General features: G+C 35.9%; 1 protein-coding gene across 1 annotated transcript; it reads left to right on the top strand.

Annotated features, from left to right (window-relative positions):
- Positions 1-1,240: 1,240 nt before the first annotated feature.
- LOC135689370 (oxysterol-binding protein-related protein 1) lies at positions 1,241-27,246 on the top strand. The gene is made up of 29 exons (XM_065206563.2): positions 1,241-1,773; positions 3,095-3,149; positions 3,711-3,796; positions 4,539-4,613; positions 5,103-5,214; positions 5,609-5,694; positions 6,949-7,025; positions 7,832-7,899; positions 8,224-8,291; positions 8,405-8,449; positions 8,648-8,721; positions 9,387-9,450; positions 9,862-9,960; positions 10,746-10,874; positions 11,410-11,500; positions 12,565-12,794; positions 16,192-16,517; positions 17,744-17,819; positions 18,114-18,138; positions 18,743-18,852; positions 19,414-19,511; positions 20,145-20,321; positions 20,730-20,808; positions 21,396-21,514; positions 22,620-22,797; positions 23,244-23,306; positions 24,465-24,525; positions 25,461-25,551; positions 26,131-27,246. Exons 1-29 carry the CDS (start codon positions 1,687-1,689, stop codon positions 26,231-26,233), a joined length of 2,952 nt encoding a protein of 983 aa, XP_065062635.2. The 5' UTR covers positions 1,241-1,686; the 3' UTR covers positions 26,234-27,246.
- Positions 27,247-27,262: the final 16 nt, after the last annotated feature.

The raw sequence follows: 27,262 nt of genomic DNA, 5'->3' as shown, positions 1-27,262 counted from the left end.
GTAGCTGGTTAAACTGTGCCAGTGTGAAGGCAGCATGAGCAAACATTTGTTATGCAAACCAGCACAGATTTCTTTAATATTTTGATAAAGTTTCACATTCAAAGTATTACGGAAGGAGAGGAGTTGTTGTTTCATTTCATGTGCCACCATTAGAAAACGTAGAAATATCTTTGGCGGCAGAATCTCTCTTCGTATATTGTTCTATGTATATTGTTCTTTGTATATCTATGTATAACGTATATTGTTCTTTGGTTGGAAGTAAGGAAGTCCTGAAGAAGATAATGATGACGTCATAAAAATATGTTTTTAGAGTTTTAGAATCTAGACCAAACAACACTTGATTTATAAACAGGGTACTTATAGATACATATATATTTATATATATATATATCTATTTTTCTTTGTTTTTTGGTCTCTATTTGGATTAGTCGACACTTACACACAGGGTCGCACTCTTCTCGCCGAACCGGCAAGGGGGAAACCTAAGGTCCTGCTGGTCCTGCTGAGCAGGACCAATAATTTCCAAAGATAAGATTTACTGTAAACAATAAAAAAATTTCTTCTTTGCAAAAAACTTCAGCTGTAGAGGCTTACTACCATTTGATAAAGATTTGTTTGAAAAGTAAGAACCCTAAAGCACGCCTTTAAGTATGAGTTTATTTTTCAAAGGATAGACATCAGTTTAAAATTTGCTTTTTACTGAATTTAAGAAAAAATTAATCTGCAAAAAAGAATTTTTGTTTATAGGCGTTTCCTATTGAATAAGGGCGTGGCCCTGTTTTTACAGCAGGACCAACAATTTTTGGCTAGCTTCGCCACTGCGAACCAGTATCAAAAGTTAATTTTCTGAAATCATTTTTTATGATGTCACACTATCGGATTCGGACACTGTTAGAAAATTGAAACAGAAGTCCACCAAAGGTCGATGCACAATCACTCGATCAAATGGATTTTTTTATCCAAAACGTTTCTAAGTACAGGCCCGTCGAAAACGGGGGGCTAGAGCCCCCCAATAATTATAACTGTAGTATGTTTCCTTTATAATGGTGTACTGAATGAGAGGAAAACAATGGACAGCCCCCCACACAAATATGAATTTCGTTCCGACGGCACTGTAAGTAACTTTTGGCTTCGATCAAGGAAGACTTTTGCAGCTTGCCGAATGCAAGAATGACGATATGAATGGGGATTGCCTTTGTGGAATCCTCGCTTAACCTCCTAATCAAAAGGAGTTTGATTTCAGATTTCTAGAATATGGAGATTTGGAGAACGCCCAAACATGTTGGGAAATACCACGGTTCTATAGCTTTTAAAGATATCTATAATTATTAATATGAGGATCTATATTCAAAATTGTTATTAAGAAGGGAGCGCATGTTGGCAACCACCGAAACATTCAGTGAGGGTGACGACTTAATTAGAGTGAACAGTGGAAAGTACAGTTGTCCTAAGTATATGGTCTTGTCAATTTAGTCCAAAGACAATCACAACAGTGGATGATAGACACCATAGATTGAACCACGAAATAACTATTATAGAGACGATTATCGATTTTGATGGGAAATTTTAACCGGTAGGTCTGTCAGTGGATCGGAATTGTGGCCGATCTTATTACTTTGTTTTCAAATTAGGCCGAGCCGAGCGTGAATAGGTGGTGTGACTTCGCAATACCCTCCTTACGCTTGCATGAAAATGGAAAATATACCAAATTTTGACCAGAAAGAAGAGAAGCTGTTACAGGCTGCCAGAAAAGGAGATTTAGCAGTAGTTAATGTAAGTAGAGTTTTGATGTTCACGATAATTTTCTGCCTCGTACCGTTCTTATCTTGTTCACCAACCATGAATAGCCTAATTGAATACATTGAAACTGTAGCAACGTGGTGTCGGTAGGCCATCGTTCTGCGAGTTCAGATCATAGACGGATTCATTTATTTCTCGGTGTTGAAATGGGTGCGGTTTCAGAGAAGCGATTGAGATAAATGAGTCACCCAATTGGCCCTCATTTATATGGGGTGGGTCAACTAAATTGTCATCATTGTTTTGCCCGCTTACGTCATCAAAACACAGGCCTGTCGGAACCAGGGGGCTGGGGGCTGCAGCCCCCAATAATTGTTTAATGCATTAGTTTCATGCATTCCTCTCCTTGATATATGAAATTGCAACCTACCCAAGGCTACTGTAATATTGATCTGTCATAGCTGTCTTATCACTAACTGTAGTATGCATTGCCATGCAGCCAAAGTAAAACATGTTGACCAAGTGCCCTTGCCAAAACTACTAATCCGTTAACCAATATCGTGTCTAGTTATATGTCGTTAGGTAAGGTAGGTGTGTTGTAGTGAGAGTATGGTGTATCTCTGTCATGGGCTAAGCCTTTTGAAGACTAACATTGTAGATGGTAGATTGCAGATTGTCAGGCTGTAGTATGTTTCCTTTATAGCAGTGTACTGAGTGAGAAGGAATAGAATAGGCAACCCTTCCCCTAATATGCATTTCATTCCGACGGCACTATTATAACATATTTTTTAAATATAATCAGGGTAATTATTCACTGTCCAGGCTAAATACATTCAAATACCTTCATCAACCCTGGAAGATATATCAACACTGACATTCTCACATAATGTATATGATTGGGATTTTCTCTACAGTCATTATACTGAGATGAAAACTGATCTAATAATGGGCTTGACATCATGTAACCCCCCCTCCCCCCTCCAAATTATTGCAGATAGACTCCTGTTTTATACCATTTCATTTTGATTTGGAATAGTCAAACACTCCACTGTATTGCTTCCCATTTAGTACACTTTTATAAAGGAAATAAAGTAAATACAGTTTGACAATTATTGGGGCCCCCTGCTTCATTGGAAATAAAATCTTATTTTCTGCAAAGTGCTGCAAAGTAAAAGCAGACTTAACACCAACATGCTTTCTCGTTTATTCAAGAAATGTTGTTTGCACAATTTGGTTTATGTGTGTTCATCCTTGTTAAAACTTAGGGAAATTATATACATATGCAAACATTTCTAAAACTAGTTTTTGGCCAAAATACAAAAGCTCACCCAACACTTAACTTGAATTTTCTTTGTAGAGCCTGCTTGACCTATCTAATGATGGTACTTCCACTCTGGACATTAACTGCAAAGGTATGACTAAATTGAAATTTATTTCTGAATTATAATAAAGACTCTAGTCACAGAAATTGAGAATAAAGGCTATATATTTTGTAATTAGGTTGTTTTTCAAAAGAGGATATGTTAATGCCTGTCCCTTGTTTGAGAGAGTGCCACAATTCACAAGAGGAGAGGACTTCTACATTTGTAAAAAAGTTTATATTGCAGCACAATGGCAAAAGAATCATTTTCTTTCATGTTTAATAATTTTGTTCTGCCCTTCTGTCTTTATGAATCTTACAATAGTCCACACCAGTTTGCATTTTTTTCTGCTTACTGTTTCACAACATTATTATTGTCTTTTTTCTTAAAGCATAAATAATTTATTTGTTATTGGAAAGACTTCAAATATATCATGGAAAATATATCATGTCTTTGTTAGTTCCATTATCAACATGACAAATATTTGCTTGAAAGGGTAGATACTTATTCAAGGGTAGATTACTCACAGGTACCTATTATAACCCATCACCAAAACTCAGTTCTACCACTTGCAATATCTTTGGTGTTATTGTATCAACTTCTTATTTTTAGGACAAAACAAATCAAATTTTGGATGGAGTCCTCTTCACCTTGCAGCATATTTTGGCCATGAATTTGTTGCAGAAGCCCTTTTGACTGTATGTTATCACAATTTTATATTGAATAGAAACAATCTGAAATTTGATGGCTATTTGTTTTCATCTTCTGTGATATTTATCTGCAACAAGGAATAAAAACTTGCCCTTGATTATGTTAGCCACAACAATTTAGTTCTGAAAAGCTTTAATTCTTGTATGCATGTACAGTAGAATCCCGTTATAACATACTCGGTTATTACGTACTTTTGATATAACGAACTGGTGTGCTTGGTCCCGGAAAAAGGTGTGCTTGGTTTTAATCAATTTTTACTTACCCTCGATGCAACGTACTTCGGATATAACGTACTTAATACACTGGTCCCTTAAAGTACGTTATAACCGTATTATACTGTACATATTTTATTGGTAAAGTTCTTTAAACTAGTTTATTTGAAAATTTCCATTTCTTTTGATCTGACAGTATTTTTTACATTTAATGTTTGTTACAGTTGTTACAACTATGTATAATAGTACCCATGGAGAGAGTGTTTTTAATAGTTTCTTAATGCTCTTATTGAGCATGAATTTCAGAGTAACAACTTAGAACCGTCCTGTTCTATACACAAAACCCAATGATGAACATTGTGGAAGATCTGTGTACTTGAAAATCACCTGTGATCTTTTCAAGACCTTTTTAAGAAATTTGTATTGATATTCATAGTACTTAGCTATAAGCATTTTAGAATTCGGTTACAGTAAGATTTGATTAGTATATTTATGCCATAATTCCATTTTGTTACAGCATGGTGCAGATGTGAATATTTTAAATGGAATGGGTGATACTCCTCTTCACAGAGCAGCTTTTACAGGAAGGACGGTGCGAATATACTTTTGATACTGTTGCAAGTTGATTGGAAATATCTTGAAATACCAAGTGCATGTTCATAAAATTTCACATGGGTTCCGTGGGCAGAGTCGCAAGGAAAAATCTTTGCCCTCCACATTGAAACTTTGGATTGTCATGTAGCGTGTGAGGATGAAACTATGCCAACATAAAGTTTATATACCAAAGGCCAATGCACACTTGCACCCTTGTTGCTTTGGCTGTATAAAAGGCACAATGTAATGCTACTTGAGCACTGCTACAATAAACACAAATTCCCACAACCATGCAGTCTGTGCTAAAAACAAAAGCCCAAGGGGCACCAAAAAGGCATACCCGATCACATATAAAACATAAACTTAATTTAATTTAATCAAGCTTTAACCTTGATTTTGACAATACCTGACTTGACATTGATTTTCTTTTTATGTTCTTCCCTGGAGATTACAGCAAAGCATTTAGCAATGGAATTTTCTTTTTCAGAGTGTTGTTCTTTTGCTACTTAAATTTGGAGCAAATGTATCAATAATAAATGGAGAAGGAAGAACACCTTTGCAAATGGCTGACAATCAAGAAGTTCTTAATCTTATTAAAGGTATTGTGGTTTAGGGCATTTTAAATATGTTATATGTAGGTCTTCTTTTCTACACAAGTTAATTGTCGGCCAGCCCCTGCAGTTCACCCAACACTTTTGATAAAATTCAAGTACTAGTGGCCAGATTGCCTTCTATTCAAAATAAGTGCCTTTAAGATTCACGATGCCTAGCAGTTCTGTTTGGAGGCTTAATTTTCAAAATGTTTTTTTGGGGGCATCAAGCACTATAAGGACATAAAACGTTTCTGGTTCAGAAGTGTTGTTTTAAACATCATGAATGGTTGCCCACTTACCAAACTGGCTCACAAGTTCAAATTGCCTACAAAAAACTCTGATATAATTTTTTTTGAAGCTACCATTTCATATTTTAAATTAAAATGTTCTCATTTAACAGCGGCTGAACGGTCACAGAAACTTCGCTGCAATGAAAAGCTACTGAATGCAGCCAGGGAGGGAAATATGAAGAGAACCAAGGAGTTGGTAAGTTACACCTTTCAGGCAATTTAAAGACAAACTTTTGAAAGGCTGACAATTTTTATCAGTAAATTTAGCATTTAAAACTTGAAATGGCTTTTTAGTTTAACATTGTTTATCATGGCTGCAGGATGATTGTCCAACTTCTGCAGACATGGTCACTGACTTTTTACAAATAACTCTGAAGTATTTTGTTACATGTTTGAATGTTTACAAGAAGGCTACAGTTTTTAGTCTTTAAAGCATGTTATACTTTTGTTGACATTTCAGAGTTCAATAGCAGTGATAAACTACTTGGTGTATTATCTTTGCTTAATATTTGGTTTACTATGGAATAGATTCAATTAAAATAAGTTACCCAATAGCTGTCAGACCAGAGTCAACACAAAAAGCAATGAAAATTATTGTCATACTTTTGTAATGCTATCTACAAATATCATGGAACGATCTTACCACTAAGAAGTATCCAAAGCAAGAACCTGGCTTGATTCGGAAAATTAGGCTCATGCTGACAAAAATCTTGAATGTCATGAAACATTTCTATTTTTGGACATTTTTAAAGCTCCGTTATTTGTTGCTGGTTTTGATAAAACCAAAATCTGTCAAGAATAACGCATAGGTCATTCTATTGAAGATGGATAAATTTGCACTATGGGAGAAGGTCATGACCTTCAGATGGGAGGAGTTTTGGAACATAGTAACTGAAATTAAATTTAATAACTGAAACAATGTTTCCCGTGCTATTAGAGTTCTCAGGAATTCATGGGCCCTTGTGAATCAGCATTACAGAATGTGTCAAAACCCTAGAATAACAATGTTATCATTATGATTATTATTGACAAAGAATAGATTGGTGCCTTCGAAAAAATTTGTTTCGACCCGGGAGCAAAATAATATCCTAAATACGAATCAAATGGATTGATTTAATCCATTGTGACCTAAAGGCTCGACGTTGACAGTATCATGTATCTCATAAAGGAATATCATAAAAGAGTGATTAAAATGGGTCTTAGTTTAATCAAGACCGAGAAAATAACTAAAGTCAATGATTTTAGACAACTTAGTTTGAAATGGAATTTCGTGATATCGAGGCGTGGTTTAGATCGCAATTCTAGGCAAGTTCAGATGTGGTGCAAGGGTGCTCGCAGGCTTTCCTTAGTTAGGCCTGTTATTTAGAAAGTAAAATCCTGTTATAAAGAAGATAAAAAGAAATAGAGAAATAAATCAGCTCATACCATGATATTATTTTTAAATTCTTAGCTTGGCTGCCCCAGTCCACCAAATATCAACTGTCGTGATTTAATGGGCAACACTCCATTGCATTGTGCAGCATACAGGTAAATTGATTTTCCTCCGTAAAACTTTTTTCATTTTACATCTGAGTTTTGCTTGTGAATAGCGATATTTAGATTGAAATTGCTAAATAGTCTTGACTACTAAGCATTTGTTTTTTATTAGTAAGTTTTTTAGGGATGAGGGGCTTCCACAAGTTGTTTGTTTTTGGTCCTCGTATTTATGCTACCCAGTTTTTGAAGGTAGTTTTAGAAGACCGAAAAGCGATGCTTATTGAGCAGTGTCCTACACTTTTCTGACAAAATGTGTCAAAAATGTGACAAGACCTCATGATTCCCACGCCTTGAACTTCCGAGAGCTGGCACTTTCTCGCTGTAAGAGAAATTATGGTCATGGCAGTGACTGGAACCCCAGACCGTTGCACCTGTTATCGGTTGTAATCAAATGGCGACAAAATTTTACTTTATTTGCCTCCTTTATTGTAAATTTGAAAAGTGAACTCTAAAGATAGGCGGTTCCACGACCTAGGCACCAAAAGAGTGTGGACACCCCCACCCCCAAATCTTTCCCACTAAAATCTGCCCCTGGCCGAGCCATTCACCATACTTCCTCAAGCATGATTGTAAAGACATGCAAAGTAAATTTTCCGTTAATTTCATGCCGAATGAAAGATTCTTGGATTTTTCATCCAAAAGACAGCAAGTTCTTTTTCTCTAGTGGTTGGTATCCTAGCTACTGTATTTTATCAAGATTCTTTCAAACACACCCTCAATGAAAATAATCAATTATCGAGTATCTTTGTCTTCAAAATGATGAACTGCTTTTTCCAACATAATATTGGCTTTTCCAGGGGTCACAAAGAAGTGGCAGTATTGTTACTACAAAATGGAATTGATTCAACGATCAAGAACAACAGAGGTTCGTGAATTACTTTTCATATGAAATGGGCCCACTGACAATGAATTTGTTCATAAATTACTCGCATTATCTCAGATTGAAGAACTTCATCTGTACCATTTTAACATCGCTTCTAATTTTCCTAGTATCAGTATCCTCAATGTTCTAGCAGGATTTGTAAAGTGACTTTTGTTGGATAAAGGAGCGGTTGTTGTCCACTTATTTATATACGTTTTTCATGAAGATAGAATAAGCCTTTATAAGGCTATATAATTAATCCGAACCTGCGTTTTAAATGACTGTTTTTGATAAGCCATGGTAATGGGCATGAGTTCTCTTGAACAGGGTTGACAGCTAGTGAGCTAGCAAGAGATGACAAAATGAGGCAGCTGCTCGATGTTCAGCCAATGCAGGTATCCTCTATCTTACATTTTTGCTGTTTATGTACGTTGGACTAAAACCAACATATATCTTGGCTATTTCATGTTGTTATTAGGTAGTTAAAATAACTCGGTTATCTTTCCAGGTTGTCCAAAAGACAGTTCAAAGGTTCGAAGGGTATTTGATGAAGGTATTTTACTGCTTATCTTCCTGAACTAAACTTTTCAAAATATTTTTATCTGTAAGTTTAACCGGTAACAAAAAATTTAAATCTCGTTCTTCCTATTGTCAAAAGATCGAATGCATTTTGTGAAGAATTTTATCAAGTAAAACCAAAATCTGGGACAGAATTTCACATACTGAGGCTCTGCGATATTGATCTTTGCAGAGGACCAGGGTGTTTGGATGGAAGAAGCTATGGGTTGTCCTTGAAAGAGGGATTCTTTCGGCATTTAGTGGAAGGTATCTATCGCAATAAATTTTCTTCCCAATGAATTCCTTGCAATTTCATTTGTTGTGAAAATAACTCTTCATTTATGTTTATTCATGCTCCTAGGTTCTAGAGTGCAAAAATGTTTATAAGTTATTTATGGCATGTCAAAGCTTTGAAGAGATTTTTGTATATTTAAGCATCACATATTGTCTACCTTCACCCCCGCCCCCACTTTTAAAAGCGCTATTTCTTTTAGATGACTTTTCCCTATTTAGCAGTACCGGTCTATTTGAGACCAAACCGTAAAGACATCTCCCTCATTGTCCCTCATATGCCCTCCCATTGTTAGATCTACCAGATGGCGAAAATTTGACCCAGTATGCATTGTTGAATCTGCATATGATTCTAAAAAACTTGTATATTAAGGCGGATTACGAATCGTTGTAGTTAGATGAAGTCGACCTGCATTTAAACCATCAATCAGAAGATTTGAAAAAAATTGATTTACTTACTCTAAATTTAATTTATGTAGCTTCAGCGGAGTACTTAGCTAAACTTTGAGTGTAAGTTTTTTTTGAGTCAGGCACACTAAACTCAGATTTTCATCAATTAAAATATTTTGACCTATTCTAGCATTTCTAAACACAACATAATTTTTGTGGATATATTCACAAAACCTCTTACCCAATTTTAGAGCTGATGCTGCCAGTGGAATAAAGCGACATTTTCATAAATATCTTGATAATGCAAAATTTCATGTGAGTATTTTTTGTTTTTTTTAAGCTTCCCTTGAGTATTATTGATGCTTAAGATAACATCGATTTGTAATTTTATACTCTCACTATGCATGTTTTTAACCAACGGCACCTAGTTTTTTTTAATTTTAAGAATTTTAGATGCTTTTCCGTATGAAAGATACTTAATTATCTTAATTATCTTAATTATTCGGCTCAAAAATCTTAATTATTTGTAATTTAGAATACAGCTAATACGCATGGCTGCTTTGGCATTTAATTGAACCCTTCAGTTGTGCTGGATCAAGTCACTTAAGTTTGATTTGATTTGATTTGATTTGATTTGATTTGATTTGATTTGATTTGATTTGATTTGATTTGATTTGATTTGATTTGATTTGATTTAATGTTGTTGTATCGGTCGATTTATCCTAGAATTCCAGAGAAGACAAAAGCAAGTTTCAAGTTCAATACAATGATCACACTGTGCATATGTGGTCAGTGATCCCAACTGCAGCCCAAGTTGATCGACAGGTTTGCTTTCATTTGTCAACTGTCAATTGCACCGTTGCTAGGCCACTTAAGGGCAAGATACCTTTTTAAGTACCGTCCCACCTCGAATATCTGTCCCCCAAATGATCCTTTTTGGCTCTGCATTTCATGGGTAATCTTGCTTTTCTTTCCCTAACTGAGGAGCTCGGCAATTTGTTAAAATTCGATCGTTGATTTTTAGACTTGTTTTGTAGTTCTTTTAAGCTAATTTTCTCTACCAATTTTGGCGATGGCACAATGATTCTACGTTCCCAGAGCACAGTACTTGTTACAAATACAAGGAAGAAATAACTAAAAAGTTTTTAGCTGGTATATCTTTGCTATTGAATAGTTTTCGATACAGCAAGGTTTCTTCAGAAAAATAATGGAACTTAGTCCTGGCATAACTATTGACAACAAACTCAAGTCACAACCGGTAACTTTCAAGGTGACTTGAAACCTTTTTGTCTCTGTAAAAATTATTTTCTTGGTTCTCGCTGAGGTGGTCAACCAGTCTATTTTCAATGAAACTACATTCTTTATTTAAGCATGAAATGATCCAACAAAGATACTTTCTAATGCTTTGAATGTCTCACGTTGGCTTCTCTGTAGCATCAAATTCTGTTCTTTGTTCTCGCTGATTTGGTCAACCCGCATTTGCCAATTATACTACATTTTCTTTCTTTATTTAAACATGAAATAATGCAACAAAAATCCTTTCTAATGCTATGAATGTCCAATTATCCCATGTGAACTTCTCTGTAGCATCAGTTTTCTCATTCCTCTAGAGGTGGCTCAACGCACTTCAAGATCACTGTGCATACAGTACTCATTACACAACAATGCCACACGTGGTCTTGCTAGACGAACTAGATGAAGATTACCTACCGCTAGGAAGCATGGAAGATGCATTAAAGGTATGATAATTAACGTTCATTGCATTTCTTCATCGTTCTTAAGTAATTGAAGAAAGATTTTAGCATAGGTGTAAATGAGTCAGGGTTGATGGGGTTATTTTCTCTATAAGAATATTTGGAAGCCTTCAGAAGACTTTCATGGTTCATGGTTGCTAAACAGCCAATTCTATTCGTGGTTTATAAACCTTTGATGTGAAGCATCGACACCCATTTATTCTGTCCATTTGTTCTGTCATAAAGACAAATCTATCACCCAAGAGCCACGCTACAAATGCCGTAACTCTTTATGATAAAGTCTTAGCCATATAAATTCATTTTATCGCCGTCTTGTAGAGAAATAGAAGGTACCCCTTTTTGGAAAACATTGACGCTTCTGCTCGTGGCTTATTGTGTTTTCACAGTTTTCACAGTTTTCACAGTTATGGCTGTTTAACCAGCTTTGAACTGCTTGAACTTTTTCACAACTAAGATTTTACCAATACTGTCGCTTTCTTCAAGCATGGGCTTGACAATGATGTACAATGTTTTTATACAGAGTGCCAAAGCACATCAACAGCTTCTGGAACAGCAAGTATTCTCATTGGTTGCCTATTTCAACACTTTGCAGGATCAAAATATCAGACAAGGTGATGCTTTCTTTGTTTTAAGGTATTGCATTCAAAGAATGTGGAAAAGTGTTCAGCCTTCCTCCGCAAAATGCCCTCAAGCACTGAAAACCTTCCTCAAAAAAAGCAATGAAAGTTAGACGAGATTTAGGTGTTGCACTCGCTTATATTTTGCTTCTGTGGCCTTCCGCATGATCATTGACAGTGTGGCTACTATGTTTTCTGGGCTCATTTGTCGAGTAACAGTAGAGACATCGCTTTTGTATGGACACTAGCAAAAAAACTAGAGGAAACATTTAATGGAAGATACATCCATATACACCTCACTTTATTGAAAAATTTAATGGCAAGATCACGCTCCTAACACTGGTCTCGATGATAGCATGCCACGTATTACCGATAAGGCTGCTGGTAGAAGAATGGGTAAAGCTAGTTATTGCTTGGGTCCCTAGAATTGTCAGCCAGTAGATTAATACAACGCATAGGATACAAGGCATGAGCGAATCCCTGGTGCACGCCCGGAAGCAACCTATATAATGCTTGTACTAATGAGTAATGCTAATGCTGAATCATGCAATGAACTGACACAGGGTATTAAGCATCGTAACATCGAAGCATCATTCTCATCTGTTGATGACCAAGCTAACTAACAAATTACCAACGCAGAGAATGACTTGTCACTATTTAAGAAGAGAATAGCATCCTCGATTGCATCAAACAGCAGCCTCGCTTTGGATAGGTCTACCAAGCATTTCATATGCTTTGTTCAGTGTCGCATGTCATTATCTAGCTTATCTTTTTGAAAGGTTCTTAACCGCGTGAGTCGTAAGCTCATGTTCTGTCTCGGCTCATAACTAACCTCGCACAATGAATGGGAATCTGGCTGCTCACTCTATACATAGATCTTAGACAGTTTTAATTTAAGATCAAAACATCTTAAAAATAATCTTTTCTGACAAACATGCTGCTTCAATTTTGCCCTCGAGTCTTAAATAGTAACTTCGTTATTCGCCAAGTAACTTCGAAAAAAATTCAAAGTATATTTGCAAATAGATTTGATTTCATTGATTCGTTCTGTTTTGCAGGCACTACTGCAAACTTGAAGTTCAAACTTAACGAAGTAGTCATGACGTCACAAGAGGTCTGCACCAATTTGAACCATTGTTTATCTGTCATGTCACAACAAGACGAGGTCAGGAGGCTGCAGTTGGAAGAGGAGACGGAAAAACGAAGAGTTCTAGAAGATGCACTGCATGTCTTGGCACAAGAGCATCACGCACTGGAAAAATCGGTTCAAACCAAAGCCAGAAGAGGGGTATGTTACCATTTGCTTTCTCCTGGTGTGTTTTTCTATCTCGATTAAGAATTAAATAACTTTCATTTCTTTTTATTTCAGGAAAAAAATTCATATTGAGTAGTAAAACCGGACACATATCCAGCATGTTAAATTCAATGATTTTAAAGCATTTTCTTAATTTGAAGATGGCACAGGAAAACGGAAACATAACATACTATAATGTTGAAAATGAGCATAGAAAATCACACTGCGCTACGCCTCAAGCAAGCGTCAACAAACGCAAATAAATTATAGATGGTCAACATAAAACCCCAGCATACGGGGCTTCATCGCAGCGTAGATGATGCTCTGTTGATGACTTTTGCTCTGATGAAGCCCCGTATGATGCCGCGATTAACCATCTATAATTATTTGTGTATGTTGTCGTTTGTTGTTGGCGCATTGCGGTGTTTCTTGTTGTCAACATTTTACCGGCCTTTCCCCGCGAGTATTCCATTTGAATGATTCGAACTGTCTGCTACTGCGACCTTTCATTATTTATTTACATAACATACTAATACTTTTTGCCCGACAAGCTCCTCAGATTTTATCGTTAGATGTCGACTAAAGCCAAAAAGATGGGATGGATCTGAAGCTTGAATTGATACTGCGTAAAACTGTATCAAAGTTGCTACAGAGAGAATGGTATATACAAGAGTGTGATTTCCCTTTTTGATGTGACATACAAAGTTGTTGTTATTTGACATATTTAAGAAAAAGTCTGAACTTTCCGTTTGTCAAAAAGAACGTTATGCCCTTTTTTCAGAGCTGAATCCCTTCTCCTCAAAACAGAGACCAGTTTTTGAGCTTTTTCTATAAACTTTCATTATAAATCGTTTCTCCTTCCACTTCAACGGTCCAAATTGCCTTTAATTTTCTCACCAGCCCCCCCCCCCAAACAAACGCAGTTAAGCGCAGTGGTTTTTGCACTAGTTTAGCCACGGTAAGTAGCTCTCTTTAAATATTAGGATAAAATCTTCAATATAAGACATTTTCATGAGCTAGGTCAAAAGCTAGGAAAGAGGTTAAACAGGTGCGTAATAACAGTGAAGAAGCAAACTAACTAAGGGCGAACTATGGCTACTGGTAAATAGATAATGAATAATAAGAAATGAATTTATACAGTGTCATTACGTAGACAAAACAACAAATCCCTGGGATCAAAGGTGCATTACGTAGTTCTATAAAAAAGTTAAAAGAATAAGATTAATTGCAAAATGCTGCAAGAATAAGATTCAATATACATTAAGATTTTGAAAAGAATCGAATTTGAAATAGGCAGAAGCGGTGCTGCCTAAACCTACGTAAAATCAAATAGAACCTGATAAAAATAAATAAATAAATAAACAAATAAATAAATAAATAAATAAATCTTCAAATAAATAGATTTTGTGTTTGCATTAAAAAGCAAGTAAAGAACTTGTTGCCCACGCAGTAGGGTTTTCTGTAATTCTATCTTGTTTGCAACAGTTGCATTGGTTATCAATTGAGTTTTATCTATGAGAAATAAGTATAAATATGTTTTACCTTGTTCACAGTTTACCTTACAAAGACGACGCAGATACGAGCGAGCCTTTCTTATCAAAACATTAGTTGATTGTCATTCTTTATCTCCAAAATATTAGTTTTCATTGAGCAGCAAGCAGATTAATGCATTTCATATTTCTTAATATTCTTTTACTGCGATTACAATGTTGTTTTGTCTGCAGGCCGATCTTTTGAAATCCAGCGTCATGGACCTGTACAACAGTCTATGGCCTCGTCTTTCAACTGAATATGCTTTTGTTTACACATCTGTTTCATTGTTTGATAAACCTCGGAATGCATGTATTGTTTTCGATGCATGTACCTGCTTAGGCCATACCTCACAGGCTAATAATAATTAAGTCGCGGGCCGATGTGTTAGCAATTCGCTGCTACAGATTTAACACGGCAACTTCAACACGAAATGTGAGGAATTTCCTGCTTGCATTTGGCAGTATTCGAAGGTTCTAATTTTTTGGCAATGGCTATGTTATAGCCGAACTTCTTTGCTCTTGGTTTTAATGTTGTGGTGAAAAAGATTTGATACGCTCGGAAGCAAGTGTGTGGAGTTTCTTTAAAATTACAATGAACTGTGGTGGCTTCTAAATATTTGGGATATAAAGTTCTGTTTGTTACAATTACCTTTGCGAATTAATCGTACCATATCGTGTTTGATTTTAATCAAGCGATGCAATGAAAGATATAGAGTTTCAGGCAAACGGGGAGCTTTCTAATAACGAGATATATATGGTAAGTTTTGGAGATGAATTAACGCATCAACACTTCCGCCCGTAAGGAAAATCAAATGTAATGCCATTTCAAATGTTTTGTTCTGATGTGTACATCTTTTGTAGATACGTTATAAGGACTTGATGAACTGCCTTCAAGTACCAGGGCTGGGTGGATGACAGGTTTATGATAATTTTGTAGGAGGCTGTGTTTGTTTAAAAGTCAAAATGTATTTTAATAAGAAGAGATACTGCGCGAACAAGGAAGTGTGAAACAGAAGCCTTCGATGGCACGTGTCTATCTACCCTTTAGAAAGCATGGTGCAAGTGCTCATCATGTTTAGAATGTACACTTTTGATGTTTGTAATGGCCTATGTCGGTTTCCAAGAAGTCTGTTTGTACAACGCTACTTCATTTTGAATGTTTGTTTTTCACATCTAACATGATAATCTTTAATCAATTATTGTTATGAGTTGAGGGTTCCTCAATAGAGAAAATGGCGCCGTCAGTTGACTCCTTATGTGTACCTTATGTGTATCTTCAACTTGCTATACTTTCAATTAACAACTGGTGTTGTGGTGCTGCGAGAAGTGCACATATACTTATCCTTGCTTCTGAAACGCGCGGCTTTTCCCCTTGCAATGCAACCTTGGGATCTTACTCTATTTTAGATCAAGATACCATTGATCTTAATCAAGATAGAGTTGATCTGATATCCATTTGTTTGGAGTAGACCATTGTTTTATGCTCAAAAAGTTAACATGCACAAAAGAAAAAGACTTCCTCGCTCATAAATCAACTCTATAAAGAGTCTATTGAGGATTTCAGAAAAATTCTTGAAATTTTTAAGCTACTATTTGACTTGCCGTTGAGATATTTCCAGAGATAAATTCTATAGAAGTTCAGTAAGATTCAGTTGCACTCAGAACAGTGGTGAATTTAGCAGGGGAGTGATTTTTATGGCAACCCCTCTCCCAGTGTTTGGTTAAGACTAGTTCAATCAGTACATTTATTTTTCCTTTGTTTGTTGAACTCCCCAATTTAAACCCCAACAACCCCTTGAAATTTTATGAAATTTTTTGGAAAGTTTTCGAATATTAATTTGCTATTTTTATTTGTTCAGGGGAGCCATAGAGTAATTGAGACTGATTCAGATTTGGAAGACTTTGAAGAATTCTACGATGCTCCCCGTGAGTTTATGGACAGCTTTGAGCGTTCTGTTCAGATGTCAACAGAGGTCAAACCGAACGGAACATTTACAGCCATGCATGAAAACCCTGGCAAAGACTCACTTGATGGTTTGCCCTTGGAAGAGCTTCGAAAGCCCAGATTTCAAAACGGAGCCACGATTCTTGAGGAGAAAGCAATTTTAGATGAAATTAGGGAAGGCTGTTTTGGAGACGTACAGAATAGTCCTGAGAAGCTACAACTGAATAAATCAAAATACAGGTGCTTTGAGTTACGTCATATAATCACAGGGCACTGATGCGTCACTATCTTCAGTTGAAATATTGTTAGTTATGTTTCGAGAAGTCCATTGGCACTTGCAGGCAACTTTTGGCTCGACTCAAACTCAATGGAAGGTGAAGTTTTCAGGTGGATAGAGGCCCTGTCTACTCTGCAGACATTCCTGGGGTTGAGTACAGCCTTGAGTCGTGCTTAAGCTCTGCTACTTTCCCTTCTTAACGGAAAAAGGGCATAAGGCCTCTAACAGATTGAGCTTAAAGACATACTAGTTGCATTTGCCCCGAAAATTGTTCGAAAAATGCAAATTTAGTAGGTTGTTCTTCCCATGGGATAAAATTTGGAACGTTTACTGTGCCCCTCAAATATTGAAGCCGGCTTTTTGATGACCAAATTTGCCAAACTAGCGCTGATTATAAGCAATATCATCTGTAAACAGACATTAAAGTCACTAGAAACAATCAGAATTTGGCAGGCCAATAACCCAATTTTTTTACCTCAACCTCTCTTTTCTTGAAAAAAACCCCCTCAAATACTTGATCAACATATAATTTCACAATTTGCGCCCAAAACTACATTAGAAAAACTTGGTGTCGTAAATGTTTCGCTTTGGTGGCAATACCCCCTCCCCCCTCTTTAGACAATGACATGTGTGCTTGCCTCGAGTCCAACATTTTTGTTCACGTATATGCCTTATGCGAAGCACGCCTTTGTTTTCCTTTTGTACTCACTGTGAACCTGCCAGACTTAATTTCATTTCAATTTCCTTGGACAAGTCGTCCATAGTATTTATTTACATGATTTAGTTTGTGAGAGGTACTTAACAGCGCTAGCTAGTTAAATCCCACAGTGGCCTAAGTTATGTATAAGAGTAGTGTCCATGTTATTCGGATAAAGGCTAGACATTCAGGGGTCATTAGCAAAGAACAGTGTCATAGGGTATGGACTTTGTGGTGTTTCTGTGTTCATTGCATATATGATAGAAAGGATGATGCTTTAGAACAGTAAAATATTAGCTGGAAAACATTCAGGTGGCCTTAATATTTTCAATTTTCACTGTTTGTTTGTATTCTGGAACCCATTTCTGGTTGCATTGAACGTTAGACTTAAAACTTCAAGAAAAACCAGTGATTATTTTCAAAATGCTTCGACCTTTACTTGTCACATGCATTTCTCTACATGCTTTGATCTGTTTGGCTTTACATATTCAGGACTCGACTACCTCATAATATGCATTCAAGAAGCGAATTTAGCGTTTGGACCGTTCTCAAGCAGGCAATAGGAAAGGTTAGTATTTTTTTCTATGTGAATTGTTCTTGGTTTCCCAAAAGTCTGAATCATACTTGTAACATTGGTATGTGAGGATCCAGTTTGAGAAAGCTGTATGATGTATGATGCGATACTTAACGACATTCCCTCGCTTGGAGCCATTTTTAAAATATCTTTACTGCGCAGCCTATTTTTATGGCATTGTCGATAATCAAGCTCGATTCAGATATATCTGAAAATACATTCTATTGTTAATGCTATTCATTGGTGCAAATGATGTACTCACACTAAAGCTTCAAATCTTTTTTCTAGGACTTATCAAGAATCGCCATGCCAGGTTAGTTTCATACATTTCACATGTTGTGCATACATTTCACACAATTGGTAATACCCTAATGCTGATAATAACACTGTGGGCTTCAACTGAATTAAAAGATAACGTAATCTTTATTATCAGCATTGCTTTTATTTAGGCTTTAAACAATCGATCGGGATACACTTGTAGTTGGATTCTCGGTGCTGATCTTTTTACCTTTCATGATCACAATTCTAAATTATCAGCTGTATTGATTCGAAGCTACGTATTTCTTGATAAATGTTTTTAAGCCCCGAAAACCGATGTATGGTCCGTCGTGTCAATGAATTACGTTAGTAGTTTTATCATGCAAATTTATTTGCCAACCAAAAGCTTTGCTTAAACAGGCATTGCTGACGTTGAAACTTTTCGAGAATGGTGAAAATTACCGACCTACGGGCGGTTGTCGTCGCTGGGTTACATTTGATTGAAACATTGTTGGTTCCAGACATTCCAAACAGTTCCAATTCTTCTTGTTATTTCAGATGCAGCTCTTTCCGCCTAGATAATTCACTCATCTAGTGCTCCCAGTTTTATTTCAAACCACAAATTTTTTATTTTAATTCACTTTTTCTCGTCTTCATAGTCGTATTCAATGAGCCGTTGTCGTTTTTGCAACGAATTGTCGAATATGGAGACTATATTGAGTTGATCAGCAAAGCAGCAAAAACAGACGATCCGGTGAAGAGAATAGAGGCAAGTCTCCCAGTACCATATTTGTGATGTTTGCCTATCACAAATGTAAATAATCCCTACATGCCTACATGCAAGACTCGGAATTCAGCAATAAGCAACCTAACTAGATATTTTGTTTCTCTGTTGTTTGTAAATGTTCCTTGTTCAAGCAAGTGACGGGGGATATCCTTTCTTGAATACCTTCAAAAAAGTTCGATGCCCCGAAAGTATGTATATAGTTTAATATAATACTTGTGATATCATGCCTGGTGGTTAGAAGATAATCCTGTCCCGGGCAAAGAGCAATCAGCAGATCGTACTGACGAAATATTGATCGTTCAAATCGATTTCTTGATTTCAAAAGTGTTCGTTAGATTATGTAGCACGATATGCTGAATTCGTATCTTCTTTGTACTTATTTATCAAAATTAGTTTATCATTTTTGCTGCCCAGATTCGTCCTTGTTATTGTTTAAGGCAAGTTTTCATTGTTTGTGAGGGCCCATTCGAACTGGATCTTTAAAAATTTCTAAAGATTTCATTTTCTATATATAACTGAATCATATTTTTTTGAAACCTGTAGCTTATTGCTGGCTTCGCTGTTAGTGCCCAATCCCCAAATGCTGGCAGAATTGGTAAACCTTTTAACCCTCTGCTTGGAGAAACATACGAACTCGTCAGGTTGGTGAATTATGCCAGATATAAATGACGCAATGTACTATTTATTTTGAAAAATTTGAAGAACATTATTTTGATTTAATTGTTCACCTCCATTACAGGCTCCCCTTGCTCATCGGCATTTCGAAACATTATCCGCTAATAGATTTTTTCTAGTGGTGGATTGTTTTACCTTTTAGTGGGCCGTTTTCATGAGATCTTTGATTCAAAGTAACGATATCTTGTTTCCACCTTCCTGTGTGTTATCGAATTTTTTACCAATGCAACCCCTCCCCACTATTCCAAAAAAATTGGAAAAATTACCACCCCTTCTCCTATTCAAAGCCTATACTTGCAAATTATGCTATGCTTACTATATAAGAGACCTGCAATTGAACTGAATGTTTCTCATTTGCCAAAAACGTGTTTGCTAATGTTTGCCAAATCAGTTTGACTTTCTGAAGCTAGTTTTCAAGTCGGGATACTTTTTTTAAAAGCTCTATGATCTCTTGGATGTCTTAGATGATCAGATTTTTGGCATCTTGATCTAAAAAAAGGTTTCCTTGTGTTACCAAAACAGCGAGTAGAATAGACTTTTTAGACAACCGAATTTTATTTCCTCACAACATCAACAACAAACCACTTATTTTGCTACAGGGAAGATCTTGGCTTTAAGCTGATTGCGGAGCAAGTAAGCCACCACCCGCCAGTCAGTGCTTTGCACTGCGAAGGAGACGGATTTTTTCTTCACCTTTCGATAGAGCCAGCTCTTAAATTTTGGGGAAAGGACATCGAAGTGAGGACAAAAGGAAACCTAACCATCGAAATACCGAAGTGAGTAGGCTTTGAAGTTAAAACACCAAAAGTTGCTTTTCATTTTGCTTAGAACCCTAGCAGCTACTTCACTATAATTTTGAAGGCAACATTTAAAGTAAACAGCATATTTTGGATGGTCTGTTTGCCTAGTTGCTTCACATTTTTTGGTTGTTTTTTTTCTGTAACAGTTAAATATTATCCCAGGAGTAGCCCTTAAGGGTGGCCGAAAGAGACATAGTATCAAGCTCCCTCAGATACATTACTGTAACATGGCTACTGTAACATGGTTAATGAATCTGGCAATGATGTCTGTGATTTTGATGCATAATGTTCAGCGTTTACGTTTCATGCTATAGTTGCGTTTTTGTAGAATACATAATCCTTTTCTGTATCTTTGTAACCTTATTATCTTCATTCTCCATCAAGATACAACGAAGCTTACACATTTGGGCCGGTTCAAACTGCAGTTCATAATATAATCGTTGGAACTTTATGGATAGAACTGGTAAATTTATTTCACGTTATTGTTTTAGGGCTTTTGATATACTTTATTCTTTTTTTAATGGTTAGAAGAGCTTCTACAGCAAAATTCGCCTCCTTTCAGATAAGCGTTCAGATTTATTTGCTCGAGTACGTTTAGTATCCCTTTACAGTTTGATATTTTTTTCCTCATTTGAAGTTACTTCTTTTCCGCCAAACATGTATTCAAGGATGTTGGGAGAGGGGCAGGGGGCAGTAGGCAGGCAGCAGGGGGTATTTACACGCAAGCATTATTCTATAGCATATTCTTGCTTTTCTTAGATAAACCACAAAGTGTATTCATTAGTTTTTCGAGTATTTTATATTTACATCTGGTCAAAGACGGAGTTTGATTCAGTTGTCTAGTCGCATCAGTACTTGTAAGAAAAAAATCAGTTTTATACATTATTTTGATAAACACTGCAACCGTATTGTCACATCCAATTAGGACACGTCTTTTTATCGGAATTTCGGGATGGTTGCCCTCTTTGGAGCTTGAACCACAATGCCCCTGCTAGTATTGATCATTATTCATAACTTCTCTATTTGATTCTTTGATTATTTTTACTTCAGGTTGGCACAGTTAATATCGTTTCTCACAGGTCAGGGCACCAATGCAATTTGAACTTCAAACCAGCTGGTTGGTTTGGAAAAGACCTAAATCAAGTTGAAGGCCATGTTTTGGACGAAAAGTGAGTCATTTAAAATCATAATATTATCATAATATAAAATCATAATTTAAAAGCATTTCTTCTCAGTGTCGAAACTTATGGTTTAGAGAAGGAGTTTTAAGCCTGGCTCAAAGTTACTTATTAGCGTACGCTAAATACTGCACAAGGCTTTGAAGCGTTCCCCTTTTCATCTTGCATATCCCCAATGTGTAAGCACGTATGTTTTCCGCATGTGCATGCGGAAAGCTTTGAATGATTTGCCATAAGCTTTTCGGCTCTTAGTTTCCAGACATGTCATTAAGGAAGGCTCCTCTTGCCTTTCTACTTTTACGGAGAAAAAGAAAAGAAGTATTTCTCAACTTTATAAGTTCAAGCATACGAGTTTCCAGAAAACAGAATAAACTTCCGTACGCAAGACGTATGCCTCTGATATGGGCCAAAATTTAGCGTACGCTAGTTCTTTGGCAGACCAACACTAGACAAGTTGGAGCCTCCCGCAGAGAAATGAGTTGTACGGGTATAACTTTTGATGTAATGCATTGACTTTGAAACGGTCTTCGTATAAGACCCTCTAACAGGACACCTTTTCTTATTTGCTCCACTTTTGCCATGAGATCGTTTTTCTTGTTATATCTCACAATGAAGGTTTTTTAGTGCACAAGTTCTAAAGCCATTTAAAGAGTACATAGTAGTGTTTTTAAGGTGTTTGTTGAGGAACATTGTATCAAATGGTTTGTGACAGGTTATTAAATCCCCTAAGTTGGTCAATTGCAACCAACCAATTGATACTTTCAATTTTGATTTTGATTTTAAATAGTTAATCTGGTGATAACTTTGCTACTGGCCTATTGCTTTTTGCCACTGCAGTTTTGCATTTGATCTTAATCTCCTTGCAAACCCCTGCTTTCTCATGATTTTTACCCAAACACATCTTCCTCATGTGTCCTTTGGATACCTCAAATATATGTTACTTTTCCTTTTCTGCTCAAGCCACAGAATCACAGAATCAATGTATTGAACTCAATTTCAAGAAGATTGTGTAGCTTATTGTTATTTAATATTATTGCTTTGATTGCTGTAGCTTTCTACCTATAGAAGCTTAATTCAATAAACGATTTTATTTCAGAAAAAACAAAGTTCGGCTAGTAAAAGGAGACTGGACCTCGCATTTTTATTCTTGCCCTGCTGACCAGCCAGATATAATTTTGAACGACAAAAGTGAACAGAGTGAGGGAGAATTTGTTTTGCCTGAGGGTGCTGATTTGATTTGGAAAGTTAGGAGGAAGCCATTGTATGCTGCAGAAGTATGTAGTTAGTTTTCTATGAACTGAGTTTGATACTTTGCAGAGTTGTTAAAGCATGTTTGAAGAACAGAGGCAAACGTTGCAAACAGGACCAGATGACCCACCCATCCTTGAAAAAATTTTTAGTTTACTGTTGTTTTGCCATTCACCAAACATGTCACATATTTCCGGTAATTTTTTAACAATAAACTCCCCTAGTGAGTTTCATTTGCGAAGACCTTAAGGATATTTACGATTCCAGACATAGTTATAGTTATATTTGTGCTATAAAGCTGCATGTATCCAATTTTGAATGAGGTAGTTGTTAGACTAACCATGCATGCTGTATTTCATGTTTTTAGCATTTATCTCAACAGTTGTGGCTAAGATTTTAGGTTATCTGCGATTTCTATTTGCTGCTGTAGTTTTTGCGTTGTTGTCGATAAACATTTTATTCTTCGTTTTAGATGTACAATATGACTGAATTTGCAATGTCACTGAACGAATTACGAACAGAGCATAAGACCACTGTAAGCTGTTGTGTTATTGCCTTCATTTAAAGTTGAAAATTTTAGGAAACAGAAATATTTCAGGGAAGCAATTTTGGAAAAGGCAGGCACATTATCAAGACGTTCGGACAAACAGTTGTCATTGGACAATCATGGGCTTCTTAAACTTACTTTAAGGTGTAACAGAAAAACTAAGAGCAATAAGAATAACTGAGGAAAGATTCGAATATTCAGAGTTTAGAATCATCCCTCGCATTGTAAAGAATTTGACGCATAGTTAATCCGGCATTCATAAGCATCATAAAAATTACATCATGATCTTTGCACCACCCAAAAATAAAATAGCCTTGGAAAGTCATAGCATCTAAAGCAACAAGATTTTAAGAGGGCTGTTTTGAAAGATTTAAAAAATACACTTAAGAAACTTTTAATGCTAAGGATCTGAGAATATCAAGAAACTTCTAACACTTGAACAAATATTAATTTTTTGTTAAAAAGCTTACCGTTGTTTACCGTGTTTTTTCCCAATGCCTTATAATTTATTCTATTGTTTAAAAGTTTGATTTGTCCAAAAGTTTGATCGTCTGAAAGCAGTATTTTATATACAGTATAATCTTGATAACTCAGAAATCCAAGGGAACCTCGAAAATTAGTCCAGAGCTATGCTATCTACGAATGTTTAAGTTATCAGGTGCTTGTGAAAGTATAAGTAAAAGTTCAAGGGGAATACAAAAACAGCTTGAGTTTATTACAGTTCAAATGTGATGTGCTTGTTCCCATTTATTTATCATAGTTGTGTTTTACCCTTCAATGACAATAATTCCATTTGGCATGTACAGACCTCGCAATTTCATACTGGTAAAATAGCTTGCCTTTGATAACCCTTAAAATCAGATCAACCCTAACCGGCAAAATCAGAAAATTTTTTTGGCTTACTTGAAGCAGTTAGGCCAACAATTATTCTTGGCATGGTCAATTTTTCCCTTCAATTATGATTTGGAGGTGAGCTTCAAGAACTTTTCTGAATAGACTCCAACCCTCCTTTACCAGAGTTTTGCTGTCAACCATGTTTTCGGAAACGAATCACAGTCTGAGCTGCACTGTTAGCACCTTTGCTAAGAGGTTTTGTTTTGTTTTTGTTTCTTGTAAATTTTTAAGTTCAATTTTATTTCGTTCCAGATTGCACCAACAGACTGCAGATTTAGACCAGATATTAAAGCATTAGAAAATGGAGATATAGGTAATTATTTTTTTAAGATCTTGTCTCTTATAAAAGAAGCAATGAACAATGTATCCAAACTTTGTCTATAACTTCTTAAAAACGGTTTTTGCAAGTCCCACTGAAGTTAGATTCTTTACTCTGCCCATTTCATTGCTGATAACATGTTATCACATTTCATTCCCTTAAACATCAAATCACATGGATTTTACAACCTAAATAGCATGTTTACTTTTGACGTCTGTGTATAAAACTGTGTTGATCTTCTATTCTTTTTTTAAAATTTGTATTGATTCTCTGTCATGTAGTTTTGCAATTTTCCTGATTTCTCAGGCCTATTCGTTTCGCAATCAGCCTTTGCACAAACCCCACCATGCACGATTTGATTACTAGCGCAAAACTGTGAGGAATAAATACAAGTACCACATTTCCATTCATCTTTTGTGACTTAAGCAAGTCAAATAGATGATGCAAAGATGGTCTATAAAAGCACTATCTGAAATAGTAAGCTGAATTAACCAAATTTCGATGAAAAAATCCAATTGTAATTTGATTCCACTCAAATGTTTAGGCATACTAAAGGCACTTGGTATTTGAACTACCTTTGCCCTTGGAAAATTGTCTGGGCAACAACGGCTATATAACCCTCAGGATGTACATAAATTTATAAACATAGCACATTTATATTGGGTATTTATTATTTCTTGGAGTACATTAAAGATTATCATAACCATTTATTTTCATTTTATATTACCTTACACAAAAGTATATTCTAACAGGATTATACAGTTTGTGTAAACATTACAGACCCTTGTAGCATGGTTGATTATTATTTATCATTTTTAGAGCGATTGCTCTTGCAAGGAAACTCTCGCAAGCGCTGGGCCACTCTATGAGCTATTTCTTACAAAAAGGCCTGATTTCTGTTGTAAAACTTTGTTTTTTTTCCCTTACAGACTTAGCAGCTGACGAGAAATTTCGATTAGAAGAAAAACAAAGGGCATCAAGGAGAGATCGACATCAGAAAGAAGAGAAATGGAGAACCAGGTAGATGGGGTTTGGTATTAACATGTATTGGGGTTAATCAAGTACTACACCAAATTAAGAGGCTATGTGTTTGTGTACAAAATTGTCAATCCGTTGCAATCAGTTGGTAGTTTGAGTCATTATTAGCCATGTGAAAAACAGGTTTTGAAACAAGTTTTGTTCAAAGAGACTAAGAATTTTATTTCACAACACTGTTTTTAAAAAGTAGAATTGTTCCAGCATTACTAGCCTTATCCAAGCAGCTTGAAATCAAACATGTTATAAGACTGAGGCTAATTTTTTGCATTTTTGCAATATAATCTTTGCCAACAATCTTTTGGTGGTATAAAAATTAACATGGCTTTGAAAAAAAGCCATGAAATTAAGCAATATTTGCCAATTATTTTGATATGGTTGGAATCGCCACATTCTTGTGCATCAAATGATGTATAGCTTAATCTGATTTCATTAATAGTTTGGCTTTTAGGGAGAGAAAACCAAATATTGTTTACCGTAACCTTGAAAAATCAGACAGCCATCATCAATTCAAAGTAGTGCTCAACAAAATGGATATCTAACAAATTCCTTTTTTTTCTTTAGATGGTTTGAATTTGAAATCAATAAATGGACAGGGAAGGAAGACTGGATTTACAAAAATAAATATTTTGAGCGAAATTGGTCTGACAGTCCTGATATCTACTAGCCAAAGATGTCAATCTTGGGAATTTAAATTAGAAGAATTACAGCCAAAACATCATCCCTCTTCTGTTCCACATTTTTCAAAAACAACTTTGTGGGAAATCCATGAGTGTTTCATACTGAATACTTGGGATTTACAGCAGCAAGTGTGTTGCAGAAAAGAAGCATTAATTTACTACAAAAGATTACTTTTGAGGCATCTTCCTCGTAATCAGTCTCAGCTACAAAAATGGCTTGACACCACCGACAATGTGTATTGTTATTTATTTCAGCAGGGTTTAAATTTTTTATCAACAGGTAGACATGCAGCTAACATTATGTTAGTACATGTCACATACATACATTGTGGCTTAGAACTAAAGACTGGACCTTCTGTGGTGATCCTGTCTCATAGCAGGTTTTAGGGGATCCAAACCCTGGTAATTGAGGGTATTCAAAATCCTGTGTTCCAATGCCAATCAATTTTGCCATAAAAGTGTCTTGAGCTGCATCTCAGATGCTTGTTGATCAAGGTCCAGCTATCAAAATATACAGCCTGTTTTAGAAGCCCTGGAATTATAAACTCTTCAGAAATGATTCCTGGAAAAGATTCCCACTTTATTACTCTTTGACATGTAGTTTATGTTATCTTCTCGAGTAGTTAAATCTAGGTTTTGACTTGCCCTTGTTAGTTGTTTCAGCAAGGTAATGGAAAAATTTTGCATCTCAGCTCAGTTATCAATTTTGACAATGATCAAAACCTTCAATTTATCATTTGCATGTCCTAAAGGTCAAGCCATATAATCAATTTTAGTAGACCAAATCCCAGAGTTCTTTGGTTGTTGTATTGAGTCATTAGATTCTTGTTAGAGATCTATAGAAATTAGAGTTTGATAATGCAAGACTAGTTTAAAATAATGATGGAATACATACCAGGACATTATTTTGATCAGAAGTTATTGAGTGTGATTTTGGTATTTGTTTATTTTAATATTTAGTTTTATTTAATAAATTGCTATCTGTATTGAATTTACTGAACCAAGCATGTTTTGAT

The sequence above is a fragment of the Rhopilema esculentum genome, chromosome 5 (assembly GCF_057945365.1).
Source record: "Rhopilema esculentum isolate cy_ngs chromosome 5, ASM5794536v1, whole genome shotgun sequence".
NCBI classification, from domain to species: Eukaryota; Metazoa; Cnidaria; class Scyphozoa; order Rhizostomeae; family Rhizostomatidae; genus Rhopilema; species Rhopilema esculentum.
The sequence above is the reverse complement of the archived record's forward strand: the minus strand, read 5'-3'. Positions and strand labels throughout refer to the sequence as shown.

What these genes read in the sequence shown, in the direction of transcription:
- LOC135689370 (XM_065206563.2), top strand. Translation starts at nt 1,687, where the DNA reads ATGAAAATGGAAAATATACCAAATTTTGACCAGAAAGAAGAGAAGCTG. An exon ending in AAACCAAAGCCAGAAGAGGG is followed by an intron (nt 12,795 to 16,191) that starts GTATGTTACCAT and finishes TTATTTGTTCAG; the next exon opens with GGGAGCCATAGAGTAATTGA. An exon ending in ATCAAGAATCGCCATGCCAG is followed by an intron (nt 18,139 to 18,742) that starts GTTAGTTTCATA and finishes TCGTCTTCATAG; the next exon opens with TCGTATTCAATGAGCCGTTG.